At 50.6% G+C, this 20,141-nt stretch overlaps 1 protein-coding gene across 2 annotated transcripts in view; it reads left to right on the top strand.

Annotated features, from left to right (window-relative positions):
• AFAP1L2 (actin filament associated protein 1 like 2) overlaps positions 1-20,141 on the top strand; it is a 65,783-nt gene that overhangs the window by 38,827 nt on the left and 6,815 nt on the right. For both annotated transcript variants that reach the window (XM_084210357.1, XM_084210358.1), the window contains exons 2-11: positions 1,395-1,523; positions 2,043-2,120; positions 4,996-5,087; positions 9,137-9,227; positions 14,783-14,988; positions 15,561-15,740; positions 16,296-16,385; positions 17,141-17,228; positions 17,841-17,945; positions 18,480-18,691. In XM_084210357.1, the coding sequence (XP_084066483.1) occupies positions 1,395-1,523; positions 2,043-2,120; positions 4,996-5,087; positions 9,137-9,227; positions 14,783-14,988; positions 15,561-15,740; positions 16,296-16,385; positions 17,141-17,228; positions 17,841-17,945; positions 18,480-18,691 (1,271 nt within the window). The remainder of the gene's footprint in view (positions 1-1,394; positions 1,524-2,042; positions 2,121-4,995; positions 5,088-9,136; positions 9,228-14,782; positions 14,989-15,560; positions 15,741-16,295; positions 16,386-17,140; positions 17,229-17,840; positions 17,946-18,479; positions 18,692-20,141) is intronic.

Here is a 20,141-nt window from a genome sequence, read left to right as displayed (position 1 = left end):
TCTTTGTGACCTTAGATGTGGTAGCTCTGTAACCAGAACTGCTCAGACGCTTTGTGTTATGAATCCAAAGTGCTAACACTCCCTGGTTGGTGGGAGTGAGCTGTGACTCACGGGGTCCATGGGATCAGCAGTGTGGGGATGCTGTAGGTACAGGGACGGGAGCGTGTCCCCGCTCAAGTCATCCCAAAGCTCCCTGCTGGGGTGCTCGGGGGTCACTGCCTGGCTTGCAGGGTGGTGCTGGCACCTCTGCAGCTCCTCAGCACCTGGGAGCCGTGGAGAGGAGCAGCAGGGGAGCCTCCAGAGAGGAGGAACGGTCCCAGCTGGGTTTGGGATGTTTTGATGTTTTTCCCACAGGCTGCGGTTCTTGCGCTGCGCTCCCTCCCTCCACATAATGCTCTGTTATTTCCTCCTCCTGCCCCTGCTGCTAATTAGCCCACGATAAACCCTGGTGTGAACAAAAGCAAGCAATTAAGAGGCTGTTGCTCCAGCGTGAGCCCTGTCAGAGCGGTGATTTGTTGGTGGCAGGGCTGTGCAGCACCTCCTCGGGAGGAAACCAAACCCCTGAGCCTGGCTCAGCTGGGCAGCGCCCGTCCCAGCTGCTTGCTCCGGGCGTGCAGGGATGCCCTGTGTGCAGCAGCGATCCTGGGGCTCCGAGAGAGGCTGCTGAGCCTTGTGCCTTCAGCTTCAGTGGGTCTGTGGTCACTGCCCAAGCAAGGGGGCTTGAGAAGGTACTGGAGTGTGATTTATGGATTCAAGGAGGTGGGCGGTTTTCTTTTTCTTTTCTTTTTGCAATACACACATAGACATTTTCAAATTAATACAGACAGAGAGATAATGGTGGAATGAAACATAAAATTGTTGAGTGGTTTGTGCTGGAGGGGACCTTAGAGATCATCTAGTTCCTTGCCATGGGCAGAGACACCTCCTGCTACACCTGCACCCCATCTCTCCCAGGTAAGGGGGAGGCTTAGAAAGAAGAAGCAAAAAGCAGGATTTTTGGTAGGTCCCAAGCCAAATGAGGTTTGAATGATATTTGCCCAGACTCAAGGGGCGTGTATCAAGACCTTGCAAGCTGCCTTCATGTAATGTCAGCCCCAATATTCAAAATCTCTTCAGGTTGTCTTTGCTTGAGCAAGGAGTCCTAATGGAAGAAGAATAGTTATTTACATGGGATTTCACTGATGTGTGAACAGACCAAGGGAAATTGGAGACATTTTGGTCTGAGACTGACTTACTTTCCAAAGCTACAGGCAGAGTTCAAGCTGGAAAATTAAATATGAACTATTCCTGGGCAGAAAAAGCAAAGGATTTTGGAGATCATGGAATTAACATATATCCTCTTTTGACACACCACCCAGCTGCTTTGCCAACAGTTGTCTCTGTTTCTGTTGTAGCTCTCGAGCAGCTGCTCACAGAACTTGAAGATTTTCTGAGGATACTGGACAAGGAGAACTTGAGCAGCACTGCTGTGGTGAAGAAGAGCTTCCTGTCTGACCTTCTGAAAGTCTACACCAAGTCCAGTGGTACAGATGAGGAAAACCAAGGCTGGGGTGGTGGGCTGTCATGGGAATTGCTACGGGGTATGAAGCAACATTTTCCTGGCAGCTGGTGGGAATGGGAGACATGAAAATTAGAAGGAGAAAATGAAACTGAGTTTATTTTTGCAGTGACCTCTAATTGTTTATGTAAAATTACTATAGTTATGTGTCCAGCTTTACAAGCAAAGGATTCCCAAGATTCCTGATCCTTTCTGTTTTCCTTATTAAACCTTAAGTTTATTTAATCCACTTTGTAAGATACACAGGATGTACTGTTTGGCCAAGTTAATGTTTAAGTAGAAATTTTAACTTACGGAATTTCCTGGCCATAAAGCACTTAATTTTTCTGCTTTCTATTATTGCTTGGGGTTTTTCCTGCCTCCACCAACATGCTCCCTCCAAATGTGCTCAGCAGAGACACTTTTTACATCTGCCTTTGTGGAAAAACTGAGCAGTGTGAAAGCAGCATGTGGGTAAAGAGTTCACTTTTCCCTTTGTTTGCAGGTGGTGATGAGGAGTACATTTATATGAACAAAGTGACAGTCCATAAACAGCAGGGTGACCAAGAGAAACAAGACAAAGGTAGGCAGCTGAAGATTAATGGGTTCATGGTGTCCCCAAGGGATGATGAAGGCACACAAGGTTAGAGCCTTGCTCTGGCAGCTCTGAGGGCTGAAGCAGCTGCTGGTTGTGGAAGGGCCATTTTCATAACATTCCCTTGGAAATAGCGGTCCTTGCCAGCACTGGGAGGTTATTCCTGGAAGTAGCACTTTGGAGGTCTTTATTTTGGGATAAAAATGTTGCCTTCTAAGGCTTGAAGCTCCAGTGCCTGAAATATTCAAGGAAGCCTTCATGCTTTCTTTGGCCACAAAACAAGTCATTTTTGCATCTTTGAGACCTTGAAAGTGTATTTCTGGTTCGCTGTGCTGCGCTGCCCTGGCTCAGAGGGTCTGTGTTGTCAGAGCCTTGTGAGGTGAGTTTGGGCTCAGCCTCACCCTCTGCAGGGGCAGAGCTCCTTCATCTCCAGGGGTGTGAGAGCTCTGCAGAGTAAAAGCTGAGAAATCCAACCTAGGTGAAATACTCATTTCCAATTTAGTTTTCCCAGGTTTTGGATTTGTAACACGGCAAAGAACATGATTGTCTAAAAATGTTCTTCCTCTTTGAAGTTCACCATGAAAGAGGCTGCTGATAATTGCCTGGAGTGAGAGTATTAGTGACACACATTTTTAAAATGTGCTCCTAGTCAGGGGCTGGTCCTACCCCAGAGTTTCCAGGGCAGAGGGATGAGACAAGGACTCATCAGTGCAGCCTGCTGCTGATGTGCTGGTCCTGCAATAGTTGGGATTGTCTCACTTCCACAGCTGTTTGTTTTTGTTTTATTTCTTTGTGGTGGTTTTTTTGTTTATTTGGTTTGATTTTTTTCTTTAAACTACCTGCAGCCAAACTTGGGCTAACTTCAAATGCCTCTGAAGACAGGATGTCCTCCCAGCTTACACGTGCAGCCCCTGTGTGACCTCCAGACAGGGCCCTCTGGGTGATGCTGTAATGCTCTATAAAGGGATCACACACCCTCCCAGCAGCTGAGCAGCAACAGAAACATCTCTTTGTATAAGTTCTCATTTGGGTGGATAAAGCAAAGCTTGCGCTGATCCACCATGCTCAAACACAGGGGAAATTTCAGACAATTTATTTTTAGAGGTGGTTCTTTTGTTCCAGACTTTTCCCTATCAGGGCCATGACCCTGCCCACTCAGCCACTCCCTGTGGGACCTGGCACTTCTCTCTTTCTGTTTTCAAACACTTCCCTATTCCAAGTCAAACTGCAGAGTGATTTGGAAATGCTGCAGTCAGTGAGACACAGGTGTGCAGCTGGGTGTAGAGCCCTGCTCCTGCCTCTGTGGCTGGATGGAGAAGTGCCTGCAGGTTCAGGCTGAGTGGATGGAGGGGGCCAAGTGCCCACTGGTGGGATATTGATCCTCCAGTGATGACATGACTCCCTCTGTCCCTTTTATCTACTGCAGTTCCATGCCTGTAATGGGATTGGGGACACACTTCCCTGCCTCTCTTGCTCTGCAGAGCTTCTTCCCTACAGCAGCTGTGCTCCAGCAGCACAGGGTGAAATGCTTTCCAAAGCCCATCAGCTCCTAAAATCTCCCCTCCAAACTTTAAAATATGCGATTTTTGCACAAAAATGTATTTCCCTGCTCCTCGTATCTACTTGCAATTCCAGTGGTAAGGATTTAAGCAGAACAGACACAGCTTTTGAGATGCCTTCCTGTGGCCCAGTAATTGAATTCCCTGTGCTGGGTGATGAAGGCACCATCATTTACTGGATCTCATTTACCTGAGAGATGCAGCAAGTCTCCACCCAAGTCCACAGGGCTCTCCAGTGAGCCAAATGCCATCTCCTCCTGGAAGTCAGCACAAAGGGGCAGGAGTCTGGGAGGTGGGACTGGTGTGAAGGGCTCCTGGCGTGGCCACAGTGATCCTCTTAGCCCAGTGACATTCACTTTGACAAGGAACAGAGAGCACAGATAAGTAACAGTTAGTACAGATGTGAATTTCAGCAGGATTTTGGTTTTTCTTTTTCCTTCCTTCTTCTAAGTCCTCTTCAAAATGCAGCTTTTAGAGAGGCATCTTTATCAGAGGACACCTGCAAAATGTTACTGCTTGTCTAGGGAAAAATATTCCTTCCCAGTAAGGGAACAGTCTGTGATTTGTGATGCTGGAGAAGGAGGGGGTTCATCCATCATTGCACTGTCTCAGAGGTCATGGGATTTGGGCGCTCACTGAGGCCACCCAGGAGTTCTGTGGTAGGAGAAGGGGACTGAACACAAGTTTTCTGAGCCTTCTATGTACCCTCCAGACACTAAATCCCTCTGGATCCAGCTGCTTGGAAAAAGTGACTTTGCAGAGGCAGACACGGGTCACCTGGGCAGTTCTGCTGCCACGTGTTTGGCCTCCCTTGAGCAGTGATCCCACTGCTGATCAGGCTGGCTGTGAAAAGCCCCTGTGCCCTTAGCTGAGCAGCCACCTTTGCAGTTTGCCCTTTGCAGGCGGTGCTGGACCCATTTTTTGGGAAAGGCAGCAGAGGAGCACAGTCACTGACCTGTCTGCTGGCAAGGACTGAGCTGCCAGGGGCTTCCAGGCACTGTGTGGTGTCTGCCCATGCTGCTTCTCCAGACCCTTTAAAGTCTCAGCAGTGGGTCTGGCCTTCACAGTTTTCCCTCCAGAAGGAAAAAGATGCCCTAAAACCAGAGGTCAGCTCTTCTGCTGGGTCTCCCAGTGCCACGCTCCTGGCTGTGGTCTGAAGTGCCGTGGTGGCCCTGCAGCCCTGCCTGTGATTGTCACCCTGCTCCCCACTGGAATAGCATCCTGCTGTCCAGCACAGCCCAGGGTAGCGAGTGCTCTGCTGGGAGAGGCCACATGTCATCTGTGTGATTGTTCCTGCCTTGCAGTGCTGGATCAGAAGAACTCCCTGACCAATGGAGACTCAGGACTGCATCTGTCACCTCCTCAGAAGAGCCTGCCAGACCTCCCCCCTCCAAAGGTGAGTATCTCACACCCTCTGCTTTTCCCTGGCTCAGCCTGGGGCTCTGAACCCCTTGAGGCTTTGCTGTTGTCAGCCCTGTGCAGCATGGCTGGGTGGAAACACCTCTGCCTGGGTATGTTAGTGAGGCAGAGAGTCCTGGTGAGCTCTATTTTAAAAACAATAGCAAAACATTGAACTAGGCATTTCCAGCTGCATGTTTCATGTTTACAAAGACTGTGGGCCAGTGTGTGGTTGGTGCAGCTGGGTGGTGGCCTGGGCTGGCTGGGCACACAGGAGCCCCTGTGGTTCCCAAAGCTTGTGCCCAGGTGGAGCAGGCAGGTGTGGGAGCTCCCCATGGGTGTGCAAACTGGGCTGTGCTCCCTGCCAGGGACACCCACACCCACTGCATGGCACACCAGGCTCAAGGAAGGAGAGAGAGCTTTTCAAAGAAACAGAGGTGGTGATGACTCTCAGCTGCTGCTTTGGAAATCTCTCCTGGGTCGTAAATCAGCTGTGCCTGGGCTGCTGACATGATCTTAGGAAAGCCAGGAATCCCTCAGCTGCAGGGTGGTGGGAAGGTCCCTGGGCAGTACCAGGACCTCCCTTGCTGCCAGAGCCTTTCTCAGCTTGGCCATTGCCAGAGGTTTGCTCCCAGCTGGAGCTGTGTGTGCTCTGGGTGCTGGTGCTGTTGTGGCTGTGCAGCCCACAGGTCTGTGGGGAGGAGCTGCTGGCTCTGTAGGATTCTCTGCAGGGCAGCTCTGAGCCAGGTAAAGCCCATCAGCTCTCAGTGGGATGCTGGCTCTGTAGGATTCTCTGCAGGGCAGCTCTGAGCCAGGTAAAGCCCACCAGCTCTCAGTGGGATGCTGGCTCTGTAGGATTCTCTGCAGGGCAGCTCTGAGCCAGGTAAAGCCCACCAGCTCTCAGTGGGATGCTGTCTCTGTGCCAGGAGCCAGCCCAGCTGTCCTAGGCACAGCTCATGCTCCAGCCCCTGATGTTGCTGTTCAGTAGTTGGGGCAATGTGGGAATTGCTGTTAGCTGGGATTTCAGGATGTGGAAGGGAAGGAGGGCAGGGAGCAGGATGGGGTGGTGCATCCATCAACCACAAAGGAGGATCTGTTCTTTTCCCAGGAGGGAGGATGCAGGGTGAGGCCCCAGGACTTTTGCCCAGGGATCTGTGTGGCTCAGCTGGAGTTAGCTGGAGGAGCTGGGAGAACAAGGGCTAGGATGGGGTGCAGCTGCCAAACCCTTGGATGCAGTGGGATTGCCTGCTGGGAGCTGCTCCTGCCCCAGAGGGCTCTGCCCATGCCCATGGCTTGGGTTGGAGTGCCTGGGAGCCGTGGCCAGAGCAGGAACCTCTGTTTGGCTCTGTATTTCATGGTGGGCAGGAGGTGGAATGAAGGCACCCCTGGGGGAGCAGCAGCCAGGTGTCCCCAGGCATTTCTCTTGAGCAGCCCAGCTTTCTGACTGGGCAATCAGGAAGTTAAATGAGGGAATTAAAAAAAAAATAGTCTTAGATTTCAGCTGAGAAGGGCACCTGTCCTCTCCCAGACCTGTGCTGGGAATTACCTTCTCCCAGCTGCTTACCACTGGAGTTAACCTCCCTTGGATGCAGCAGTCAGGCACCTCCTCTCTGTGAGCATCTGAGTGTCAGTGAGCTTTGGCAGCAAAGATATCAGTGTCCTTCAGGGAACAAGGCTGGGGAGAGTTTAATGAGTGGAAATTGCTGTTAGGGGGAATGGATCTTCCCTTGGATTTGCAGCTCCCAGTGCAGGCAGGAGCCACAGCCACCTGGGCAGTGGAGGGTGGAACACAACTGCTTGCACAGAAACTGAGAGGTTAGGAGAGGAAATCAGATTCAATCTGGGTTTGCCCTGCAGATTTTTCTGTGGTTTGGTGGCACTCAGGCATCCTGTGGTGTTGCTCTACACTTGCCTCTTGAGGCATGGAAGAAATGTGGTGATAAAGCTCTGCACAGCAGGTTGTCCCTGGCACCCACAGGCACCAGCAGCCACTGGGCAACCCAACAGGGGTGTCCCACCTTGATCCCACGGATTCCTTTGGATTTGTCCCAAAACAACCTGTAAACCATGAGTTCTGCAGGCCTTGGTGACCTCTCCTGTGCCCTGCAGCTCTGCCTGTTCCTGCAGCCACCCTCAGGGAAGGTACTGTGGTAGGGATGCAAACACCCAGGGCGGTGATATTTGCATGCTCATTGTGCCATAATGCAACAGGCAAATGTTCTGCAAGGGCCAGCGTGGGTAAATAACAGAATTTATAGCCTTTGACTGAAGTTAGAGAGTAAACCACACCCCCAGGGAAAGAGGAGACAAAACAAATACCTTCTGGTCAACCAAGGTGCACCCTGTAGGAAACCTCATGGTCTGTAGGAAACCAAACAGAGCAGCCCCTTCCCTGTCAGCTGTGGGATGGTGTTAAAAAAACCCACAGCATTTCTTTGTGTAGGCAATTTCTTTATGGTCACAGCACAAAGTGAGCTGGCTGCACGCAGGAGGCCACCACAGATGGCAATTACAGACACATTTCCTAGCCAGGGAAGGGATTAAGTAAAGCCCTGGAGTGACTTGGGTTTGTTTTTGTTTCTTTAATGCAACACATTAGGACAAGAAGTTCCTAAACCTTTTAAGTGTTTGGAGGGCGAGTGTTTTCCAGCAGTGTTCTACGTGTCTCTGGAAGGAAAGTTCAGGCTGCTCACAGCATCTGGCAGACCCACATGAGGAATTTTAACTCTGGGGAAGTTGGGGAGGTTGGCAGAGGCACGGGCAGCCCGTCCAAGTGGGAGCAGACGTGTGACTTTGGTGTGGCCAGGGTTCCTCACTCCCACTGGCCCAGCAGCTTCCCTTTGTGGGCAGATGTTGGCCAGAAAATCTCTTCCTTCAAAGCTTCCTTTCTGCTTCCCAGCACCAGCAGCTGCTGGTGGAAACATCCAGGGCAGGATGGGCAGCTTTGCACCTGCATTTGATGGTGTTGGCATGGCCTGCAAAGGGGCTGGTCCTGCCTTGGGCTGCTCTGCATTGCTGGTGCACAGCTGGCCCCTCTTCCCCAGGGGCAATTGTGGGCTGGCCCAGTGCAGGATTTGTGACCTCTCCTCCTGGGAGAGTGGGGTTTAACCCTGGGCATCCTCTCAGGGTTTGCACAGCCTCAGGCAGGGCAGCTGGAGCGTGGCAGGACAGAGCATCCTGCTGTCAGCTGGGACACCTCGCTGGGGAACAGGGAATGCTGCTCTCAGGTCAGGGTGGGAGATGGGCTCCAGGTGTTTGGGAGGAACATAAACTCTGTGCTCTGATCTGTTCGTGCTGCTGCTCTGCTGTCTCGTGTCCAACATCTCTGGGAATTACCTGAAAAGTAAAAAGTTTGTTTCTTCACTTTTTTTCCCCCCTCATGTATTGATGTTTCTAAAGGATCAAGGCATGTTTTTCCTGCCAGCCCTTGCCTGTGCTTAGGGAAGGGTTTGGCAGGCGCCACAGGGATTTTCCAGCACTTGGACTCTTTTCAAAGGCTTATTTTCCATTGGTGTTGTTTATCCATTTCCTTCATTTTTTGTTAAGAGCACAATTAAAGATTCCCAATATAGTTCCTAAGGCAGAGAGATTTTGTTGTTAGTTTCTGTCAGTCAGAGGCTTGGAGACACAACCAGAGACTGCTCAGGTTGTTTTTTTAGGGTGAAGCCAGGGTTGCACCCATTGTCCTCCCTTCTGGTTCCCTGATAAGATAACCCATAGCACAGAGGACCATCCCCAGTTGCCATGGGCAGCTTAGGGGGGGTCAGTGCAGCAGGCAGAAATCTCAGTTCAGGATAAGGCTGATGGTTGCAATTGCTGCTATAAGCTGATCTTCCCAGGGCTTTCAGCAACACGGGAAAAAAGTAACCTTTATGATGCCATTATGCAGTAATTTCAATTTATATTTGAGCTAACTGTACCACATCTAAAAGATTTCATCCACTGGGGTGCACTTGAATGCTAAAAAAGGGGGGAAAGGATGTCCCATTGTTTTGGTGGATCTGTTTTTACCTTAAATCATGTTTCTTTTATGTGTTTATTCTGCAGATTCTCGAAACAAAGCAACCAGCAGTCCCCAAGATTGAGTCCCCAGAGGGATATTACGAAGAGGCTGAGCCCTATGACATCTCAGTAAATGGTATATCCCAGCTAACCCTTGGGAGGGGCTTCGTGGGGGAGATGGTGACTTGAGATTCATGAGAATCAGTCAATGAAAGCACAGATATTTCCTACAGCTTTTGGGACAAATTCGTTTTCTGCTGCTCATCACCCTTGATATTACAGACCTAATGCTAGCTGTAAAGAAAGACTTCTGAATTGCTCCAATTTTTAACTTTCCTGTAGAAGTCAGTAATATGTTTGGGTCGATATATTGTCAGTGTAAAATGTTAGAAACCGTTGTGGGTCCTCTTTGTTTTGGTGGTTTTCTGGCAGATAGGCTGCAGCCAAACACAAGTTTCTATTCAGGACTGAGTGGTGAAGCTGTGGTGGCTTGTGTTCGTGTCCTAGTGCTCTAATTGTCCCCTTGGGGCTCAAAATCCACGGCTCTGCTGGTCTGCTAGGAGTGATAACCATTTTTATAATTGGCTCTTTATTCAGCTCTGTCTCTTGAGGCAGTTTAACCATCTGTAAACTTGATTAGAAAGCCACACTTGGTGTGAGGGGAGAGCCTGTGGGTTCCCTTGCACACACCCTCACTGCCTGGGACAGCACCAAGCCATGTCCTGGAGCAGTGCCACCCTTGCCTGTCCCCTCTGGGCTCCCCACCCCTCTGGGAGGAGGCTGCTGCATGCTGAGCCCCCACATTCTCACTTTTTACACTGAATTCCTGCATCCTTTTGTTGAACAGCCTCCACTGAGATTGCCTTCCTGTGATCTGATAGCAGAGCTGATCTTGTCATCGCTTTCTAATCCATTTAAGCCCACATGAGACAGATCCTATCACCCCACTGCAGATCTCTGCTCATCAGCCTTGCTGCAGCAGGGTGTGTGGCATGGGCAGAGCTAAGTGGCAAGAGTCAAGGCAAGCAGAGATTAGCTGGAGTACAGCCATGGATCCATGGGATCCCCAGCTTGTGTTATCCAGGCAGCTCCAGAACTCGCCCTCGGATCAGAGACGTGCCTGGCAGGAATGATAAGTGCACACCCAGCTTCCACCTCTGCTTTTCCTTGGTAACCTGCTGCTCTGAGATGCAAATACACCCACCACCCCCCCAAATGTAGGTCAGTCAGGTGCCCAAGGAAATGAGAGATCAGAGCTGTGCTAAAAGAGAAAAGCACAAACGATGGGGGCACTGTCCAAGGGGGGCAGCTCTGGGAGGCTCTCTGTGGCTGCTGGGACCAGCTGTCACACCAGCAGGCTCTGGGTTTGCCTGAGCACGGTCACAGTGGGGATAGGAGCCTCTGAAAGCAGCAGGGATGGGGCAGAGGATCCCAGTGATTCCCCAGCACCAGGAGTGTGGTGCCTCTGCATCCTGTGATTGCTCAGCACCTCTGCAGACCCCACCACATCCCTTCTACACAAGCCTGCTTTGTGTGAGCAGGAAGGAAGGAAGGAATGATAGTGAGAGTCTCTGTGCTCTTTGGCAGCCTCACCTTGGAGGGGGTTCCTGGGGGGGTGAGCCAGCAGGAGGAGCAGGGACAGATGTGGAGCAGGAGGGACAGATGTGGAGCAGGAGGGGCTGCAGGGGCTCAGGAGAAGGTGAAGTGTGCTGTGCTGTGCTGTGCAGAGGGGAGCTGGGCAGTGATGCTGGTGCCCTGCTTGGCCTCAGGAGATCAGGCTGCAGCATGGGGGCATTCCTGCAGGTCCCCCCCATCCCTGCCCCCTGCCCCACCCTGTGCCCTAGCAGGGGTCAGCAATATTTGTACCTGTCCTGCACAGTGGTGCTCACTGCTAGCAGATGGTCTGGGACCTTGGTGGGGCTGCTGTTGCTCAAGGGCAGTGTGGACATGCCTGGCTCTGCCCTAGCCAAAGATGCTGAAGCCTGGCCCCAGTAACCCCCCAGCCCTCTGTGCCTTTCCCCACAAGCTGGGTAGGGAGGGGGTGGCAGTCCAGGAAGCTGCTGGTGGTCTTTTCATAGAATCATAGAATGGCCTGGGTTGGAATGGATTTTAAAAACCATCTCGTTCTGTCACTATAGGACACAAAAAAACCACAGGCGCACACAGTTGTTTCTAAGGTGAAGAGAAAAAGGGGAGTTTATTTTCTGACTCCCAACATTTATAGCTTTTTAAAAGTGACAGTGGATTGGAGGGTGGCAGTGCCACCTCTCCAATGACACTGGACAAACTAACAGTCCATCCAATTTCTCCTCCTCCATAAAAGAAGGCAAAATAATGAGTTATTAACAGAAAGTGTGTGAGAAAGTTCGCTACAAAAATGTTAACATCAGAAGGCTTAGAAAATCTTAAAAAAACAGGGTGACATCGTTCCAACCCCCCTGCCATGTACAGGAGCACCTTTCACTTGACCAGGCTGCTCAGAGCTCCAGCAGCCTTGCCTTGAGCACTCCCAGGGCTGGGGCATCCCCAGTCCCTCTGAGCAACCTGTGCCAGTTCCTCATCATGTTTGCAGTCAAGAATTTTTTCCTGAAATCCAAGCTAAAGCTACACTCAGTTTGCATCCATTTCCCCTCGTCCTGTGGCTGTGAGCCCTTGTGAGAAGTCTGTGATAGTTTCTGACAGTGTTACAGCATGAGCCTTGGAAGACACCCATGTGTCCCCAAACAAATGGGCGTAGTGAAGTCAGACAAAAATAGGAACACGACTAAAATAAGTGGGTGCACTGCCAAGAAAGGACATCAAAGCAAGCCTCCAGATGGGCTGAGGAGATAGAGCTTTCGTGCACCGTCAGAGGTGGGACTGTGAGACACTGCAGCAGACCGCGGGTGAATTAATTAAAACCAAGCAAGCGGCCGACTCCGCTGGGTCTCGGGGTCCATCTTTCATCAGCACTCCCACCCCTCCGCTGGGGATGCTCTGCCTTTCGTTTTCCAGCTCCAGCAGAGGCTGCTGCTTCCCTTCCCTCTTGGGCTGAAATGTGTTAAAGCCTTATCAGCAGCCTTTGCATAATTGGAGGGTGCGATAAGGAGCGGAGTGGAACCGGGAGAGAGAGGAGCGGCGTGGCTGCCAGCTGAGCCATCACTGTTCTGGCTGAAACAGCTCATCAGCCCTGGCTGCTCTTAATTGCGATGATTCTGTTGTAGAGGGAATTGCCTTGTTTGAGGGGATGGGTTGAAAACGCTGTCCCTCTATGAAATCTCAGCCTGCAGGGATGGGACAGCCTGACTGGCCGAGGGGATTGATGCCCTTGTTCTCTGCATTTGCTTATCTGTTGCTTTCTCTCCTTCTCTCCCTTTCTCTTTCTTTTTGACTGTGCAGGTCTTTTTGGTAGGCTTGCTGCGGCTGGACCCAGGCCAGGGTTGCAGGTTACTGAGGGCGTTATTTATGCCACAATAACTATGGGTATGGCATGCTTTCCAAACCTGAAGTGCCTTTTTTAAACAACAACAACAGCAAAACAACCCAAAAATACCCCCCAAAAGCTCAGTTTTAGCAAAGATTATCAGGTATTTCCCCTGGACTTGCCTGCTACGTGCATGGAGGATAACCACCTCTCCCTGTCTGTTTTGCACAAAGCATTATTTTATGTGGCTTTCCCTGTGCTCAGGATGGCAATGAAGAGAACTCCCCTAGCCTTTATTCCCCTTTATTCTGGTTCTGTCACTGGTGTGGAGCTGATAATGGGTGGTAATGCTGGAAATGGCTGTTTGGTGAAGGATTGAAGGTGCTCCACTGGGCAGAGTGGGAATATAAGATGCTCTGAGCTTCCTGCCTCGTGGCATTGATTGAGATCATCTGGGAAGACCCACAGGAAAGCAGAGGTGGCTTTAGATGAAGGCATCCAGCACTGTGGCTGCCACCAGTGCCTGAGCTGTACGATTTGGGACTGAGTGAGCCTTAGTAGTGACCACAGGGCTGTCACAAGCCACCAGGCAAGGCTTGTCCCCATCTGGCAGATCACAGCCTGGTGAATGCCTTTCCTTCGTGAGGCTGTAGCAGTGTCACCAGGCCAGCAGCTCTTCAAGCAGGGAGGAGCTCACCTCATGAGGAACCACACTTGGGGTTGTGGTTGATGCACAGAAGAGCATCCAGGGCTTCTCAGGAGTAAGGTGGCAGCCTGAGACCTGCTGCTTAGGTGGGGCACCAGAGACTTCCAAAAGAGCCAGAGGGCCCATGTGGAAAAGGAGGGAGTTTGGGAAGATGAGGTTCCCTTAGGCATCCTTGCTGCTGCACGTGGAAGGGTCCTGTAGCAGTGCAGAGGTTCAGCTCCTTGGTGTTTGCAGGGCTGAGAAAAACCTGCACTGTTACTCCATCTGAATTTCTGCCTGTGGACGAGGTCTGCATAGTGGGAATGCACTGAGGTTTCCCATAAAAGATGGGCAGTTTGGTACATTGAGGGCACGGAGATGTGCTCCATTCAGAGACTTTGAAAGGGAGTAATTGCTTTTTAAAAAGTTTGCTTAGTTGGTGAAGTTTTGATTACTTGAGGGAGGTTGTAGTGTGGAATTTCACTGGGGATAGAAGTGTAGCTTTGTTACTGCATCTCAGTTCCTTATTTAAAGAACAAATAAACCCAACTGAAACGTTCTTCAGTGAAGCTCCTAATGCCTTTTTCTTTCCCTTTTCTGGCTGCTTTCCTTCTTTGCATTTGTACCAATCTGATAATGTTATTTTTATGTAGATAGTAGGATTTGGTGAGAATCCAAATTAGATTAAGTTCCAGTGAGAGAAACTTAACAATATTCCTCCATGCTGTTTGGTAGGACAAGAATGCCAAACCCTACACAAATGTTGCCCTAATCTTACCATATTGCTCTGTGAGCTTATGTTGTGACAGAGCTCTAAATGCCAGCCGAGCATTGCAAATCCCTCTGCAGTCAGGGAGAACATTTTCAGTGTTTTTGAGAAGCCTGGTACCACTGATCAGGTGAAAACTCCAAAATTCTGCAATGCCTCAGAGCTGAGTATTGAAAATTCCAACTCACCCTAGTAAGATAGCAATCCATTTAAAAATGAACATAAAAAATGTTGTTACTGCTCCTCACATTTGCCACTTATGACTAATTTTTGGTGCTGCAACAGTGTATTACTTCAAAGCCCCTTGCTGTCCCTTAGATGCTGAGTAGAGAGAGACCTGTTAGACCAGAAGGGGAAAGTGAATGACATCTGAAATACAATAGATCATTGCTTGCTGCATGGCCTTGCAAATACCATTTTTACTTCTGGCATTTAGAGGACAAGGGCTGATTGTAGCTTGCTGCTGCCTTTAAAATTGTGTGTGTTTGGCTTGAAGTGGAAAGTAGTAAAAGCATCTTTGGGGGGAAAGCAGCAAACATCAGGAAATGTCTGAGGGAATGTTCTCAGATTTGTGGTCAACCAAGAAGTGTCTTTTGAGTGTTTGCTAACAGAGGCCATTAGGCACAAAATACTGCAATGAGATTCATATTGGGCTAGAAAGAAAAAAGGATCTGTGAAGATAATTTCCCAGTTAATTATCCTCCTGTAGAAGAGCCTCAAAAGACACATCCCTGCACTGGAAGCTTGTGCATGTGTGAGCATGGCTGAGGGAAGCATTTGACTCAGAGTTATTCTAAAAATGGATTTAATGACAGAGCTTTGCTTTTGCTGTAGAAGACGGTGAAGCTGTTAGTAGTTCCTACGAATCTTATGATGAGGAAGAGAGCAGCAAAGGCAAGTCAGCAACCCATCAGTGGCCGTCCCCTGAGGCCACCATTGAGCTGATGAAGGACGCCCGCATCTGTGCCTTCCTGTGGAGAAAGAAGTGGCTGGGACAGTGGGCAAAACAGCTGTGTGTTATCAAGGACACCAGGCTGCTGGTGAGCAGATCCTCTACTCTCTGTCTAAAGCAATCTGGTTTTATGAGCTGAGGAAGGAAGTGGGACCTCAAACCATGTTAATGAGCTGGCAAAAAACAAAGTACCCCTAGAAGCAATGCTTCAAGAGCCACGTCCTGGAGATTTGGGGCTCTTGTTTCTTTTTTAGAAGGAACGTGGGCATGGGACATATTTGTGAAGGGGGCATAAGGACATATTTGTGACCAAAATCCCAATCCCCCAAAATGTCAAGGGATACTTTTTGGGGAAACTTTTTGAGGTGGTTGAGCAGAAGGGATACCTACCCCAGAGGCTAAGCACACACTTGATCCTGGGTCAGTAGAAGGTATTTCAGACCATGCATGCATGCAGTCAGATGTATGTGTACCTGCACATCAGGGGTCTCCTGTGTGTAGTCTGTGCAGACTGGGTGGAACTGCAGGACCTTCTTGTGTTCAGTGCACGTAATGCACGTGGCTGCATGACCTAATGCATCACTTGTGGGGCTCAGTTCCTGCCAGTGAGCAGGAAGGTTCCTCCTCTGCCTCTCACCCGCTCCTGTCTTCGTCCCCCAGTGCTACAAGAGCTCCAAGGACCACAACCCCCAGCTGGACGTGAACTTGCTGGGCTGCACAGTCATCCACAAGGAAAAGCAAGTGAGGAAGAAGGAGCACAAGCTGAAGATCATCCCCACGAACGCTGATGTCATCGTGCTGGGGCTGCAGAGCAAAGACCAGGCGGAGCAGTGGCTCAGGGTCAGTGACACCTTCAGGATTTGTCCCACTGGTGCTCCCATGCTTTGCTGGGAGAGCAGATCTTCTCTCAGCCCTGTCCTTGCATGCTCTGGCTCCCTTCCTCCCTGCAAGCCTTTATACAAATATACCACTTCATTTTCATGTCCTGCCATGGATTCTTCCTGCACTCCCTGCTGCCTTCACTGTGCTGGAGGCCACGTGGGGACCTCCCAGCCCCGCTGCTGTGGTGGGGGAGATGTCTGGGCTGGGTCCCCAGCAGGAATTGGCTGAGGGCAGGCGTAAATCCAGCCCTTCCCCTGCCTGGAGCCTCCTGGAGCCCAGGACAGCCTCGGGGCTGTGAGAGCCAGGGCTGCCTTTGCTGGCAGCCTCTCCCAGGGACTCGGATCCAGCAATTGCTGCTGGACGCCTGGTGCAGCACCAGGACAGTCCCCAGGGTCAGAGGGACAGCAAACCAGGCTGCCAGGCTGATGTGGTTTTGCCTGTCCTAGCTGGGGGAGATGAATTGATCCTGTTGCTGCAGCTCTCTCACAGGCTTTGGCTTCCCCTTCTGCACAGGTAATCCAAGAGACCAGTGGTCTGCTCTGTGAAGGAGGCAGTGAAGGCAACCAGTACATCCCAGACTCGCAGCGTCTCAGCTACCCAAAGGTACCTCTTGTCTCTACAGCACTTAGGCTTTCCAGCCCTGTTCCTCCAGTAGACAGTAGTGTAGTGCCTTAATTTTGAGTAAGCAAGGACTCATATGAGTGTCACCAGACCTCTGTGCTGCTGAAAAGGAGCATTCTTGGAACTGTCTTAATTTTCCTTTGCATCCTAATTTTGTTGCCATATCTTCCCTCCCAGACTAACTCAGCATTTGGCTACCCACTGTCTAGGGCAGGAACTGCTATCTCCTCCAGTGGGATGGTTGTGTTCTCCAAGAGCTTTGGGAGGGACACAGACACTTGGATGCCTGGGCTTGGGCTATCTCTAGTCCAGGTTTAGGTGACACTCCCCTGGGAGCAGCTTGTTTCAAAACAGTGGGAGGACAAAGAGACTTTCCTAAGTCTCTGGTGGACACCCAAAATTGACCTGTTTGGGCACCTGGCTGGTTCCTCTGCCCATGTCCCCTGCAGGGACTGTCAAATGCCCCCACCAGCCAGGCTGCAGGGTGCCATGGGGTGGCACCTGGTGTCCCTGTGTCTCCTCAGAGGTGAGCCCAGCTGGGGTGGGGCATGTTCAGGAGCAGTGGGAAGGGCACAGTGTGAGTGAGCTGGCTGAGGATGGCTGGGTGAAAGCATCTGCTACAGAGAGAGTGGGACCTCAGGATACGGGAGAAGGGGAAAAAGGTCCTTGCAGCACATTCTGGCTGGAAGAATGGGTCACCTGCATCTGTGGAGCCTGTGCCTGGTGCTTGTTGACAGGTGGAGGTGTCTGAGAGATACTCTGCAGCCTCTGAGAGCGGGAGCAGCACCGACGGCCACACGGAGACTGCTGAGGCTGTAAAAGATGGTAAAACCTTGCCCTGGGAGTGACAGGGAAAATGGGCCCTTGACCCTTCTGTGGCTGCTGCCACTGCCACCTCCAGCAGACCTGATGAAAGCTGTGTGTGCATTCCTTGCCTGGGAGTTTGGTATTCTTACCAGGATTACCTGTTGGTTCCACAGGCCTATTCACACACTGACTGATGTGCTCAGTAGGAGAGTGTTGAAGAGGTTCTTTAGACACTTTTGCCCTCCCACCTTGTGTCCCTGTTTTAGAGAGGAAAGGACTTGAATACAGTAAATTTTAATGGGTAATGGTTCTTAATTAAATTGTTTGTGGCGTAGGAAAGTGAAGGGAGGTTGGTAAGCACCCAGCAAGGGCTGTGCAAGCACCTCCCACTGCTCCTGCAGTCACTGGCCTTTGGTCAGAGCCAACCCACTTGTAAAGCAGGGCAGACTGGCATCTTCCACAGCTCCCTAACTGATCTTACTGGTGCCATCTTGCTCCTGAACTCCCTGGGCTCTGGACTTCTCCAGCCTGTCCCTGAGGTGCAGGTTTGCACTCTGCAAGGGATGTGTGTGAGGTGGGAAGCAGGCTGGGAGCTGGGGAAGCCACACAGGTCTTTTTCATTTCTGGTAGTTAAGAAGAAGGGCACAACTGGCCTGAAACTGAGCAACCTGATGAACCTTGGGAGGAAGAAGTCCAGCTCCCTGGATAGCCCAGAGAGATCCCTGGAGACTTCAAGTAAGTGGAGCATGAGTCCCTCTGCAGGGATTGGCCTCAGGGCTGGATCTCAGTGTGCAGGGCAGGATGAGCACTGGGCATCATCCTCCTCCAATGGGCCTGTGCCAGGGGGTCCTGCCCAAATGCAGATTGTGGTGCCTGTGGCTCTCAGGGTGACCCAAGAGGAAGGGTGGGTAACACCAGACATGCACACACAGGGCATTTGTGCTGCCCAGGGTGTGGGAGCCTGCAGGGAGAGTTGAGGGTCAGCTTGTATTTACCACCTGGGACCAACTTTGTCCAAGCAGCTGCAGCCAGCTTGCTGCTCCAAAGCTATCCTGAATTTCAAGGGTCTCATTTTGACCTTGAAAAGCCTTTTCACCCTGTTTTATGTAGATAGGAAAGCTTGTCTTTGTGCTTTTGCTCTTTATTGGTGCCCGTGACTTTGTGTTGTGTGGTGATTTCATAACCTGCCCCTTAGACATCCCCAGGCTGTCACACAGATCAACCTGGATTAAATGGAAAATGTGTCTAATGAGCTGTGATTCCTTGCAGGTTACCTGAATGTGCTGGTGAACAGCCAGTGGAAGTCACGGTGGTGTCAGATAAAAGATGGGCACCTCCATTTCTACCAGGACAGGAACAGAAGCAAGCTGGCTCAGCAGCCCCTGAGTCTGGCAGGCTGTGAGATCATCCCAGAGCCCAGCCCTGACCATCTTTACTCCTTCCGCATCCTGCACAACGGGGAGGAACGCCTTGTTCTGGAGGTAGGGGGTCCATCTCAGAGAAAGCTCTGCTTAAAATCACCAGCTCGGGAACCTTAGGAGGTCTAAATGCCAATGAATTCCTCCAGAGGAACGTTGGTTCAACCAAACAGAACCTGAAGAGCAGGGCTTTGGTTCATCTGGCTGTGGTCACCTGGAATTGTGTCCCCCCTCGCTGGTAATGCAGGCTGTGTGTGCTGCTGGCAGCTCTCAGCCTTCACCTCTCATCTTAGGGTGGGACAGGGGTCCTCTCGAGATTCCCATCTCTCCCCCCACTGCAGGATAACCTTGGATAATTAAGTTCTGCAGGGTGCATTGCAGATGGGTAATGTTAGATGAGGACAGTGCCACTTCAGGGATTTAAAGCTGTGGTGAGGAGGAACAGAGAGCTTCATGTTTTGACAGCAGAGCCCCAAAGCGATGGGGCACGCATCCCAAGTAAGCCTATCACAGGTCTGCCCCTGAAAGTGCAAGTGAATTCATCTCCATCTGTTACTTTCCTTTGCCTGCATCCAGGACTGTTTATCTCTAATCTTACTTCTCTCTGATGACAGCATGGTTATAGTAGGAGGTGGACAATGTGAGCAATTTCCTGTATTTTTCCAGTGGGTGGAATATTTATAGCTAAACAACTGACTTTGAGGGCATACCATGAAATTGGAAGATGTTTTTGTTGTTTCTGACTCAGGGTCTGTGTGTATCTCACAAATTTTGCCCAATTACAGATGTGAAGAAGAGGTGCTGGGAAAATTTACATTTTGTGAATGGAAGAATCTGTATTTTGTTGGGATGTCAGACTCAATGTCAGACTCAATGTACGGACTGGCTGGCTGGCAGGCTTCCCAAGGACTGAAGTCTCTGCTAAATAAAACAGACTGAAAGCTTAAAATATACTTTCCAGTTTGGAAAGTGTATTTATATATATTCACTTGCCCTGAATTTTACTTTGTGGTTTCTGCTCTGACTCCTCAAATCAGTGCAAAAAGTGGCTACATCAGCCAACTTCTTGATTTAGGTGCAGTCCCCTGCACTGGGAGGTGCATGTGGCTGTTTGCTAGAGCTGACTTTACGGCACAGAATTTAACTCTTCGTGTTGCAGAATGCCAGACTGCTCACTGCAGCAGGGAATTGGGTCCTGACCATGTTAAAGCAACGGACTCTGATGCTCTGAACCCTTCCCTTCTCCTCTGCAAAGAACCGTGGAAGGGGTTTGTGCCCTGGGACCTGGCAGGGTCTCCTTGCCTCTGTTCTGGCAATGGCATTGCTGCACTCTGCTGGTGCAAAATAAAACCCGCAGGCTTTCCTCACCCACAGCTGCTCCCTGCCAGCATCTCCAGCCCCAGAGACTTCTCTTACTCCTGTAGACAGCTGAGTTGATCACCACTGAAAGGAAAATGCAGATTGACTAGAAATTTTAGGAAGGAGCAGAGCTGCATTTATGTAGCTGCCAAAT

This window comes from Fringilla coelebs (genome assembly GCF_963513975.1).
Source record: "Fringilla coelebs genome assembly, chromosome: 8".
NCBI lineage: Eukaryota > Metazoa > Chordata > Aves > Passeriformes > Fringillidae > Fringilla > Fringilla coelebs.
Note: the sequence above shows the minus strand (reverse complement) of the source record. Positions and strands in the feature narration are given on the sequence as shown.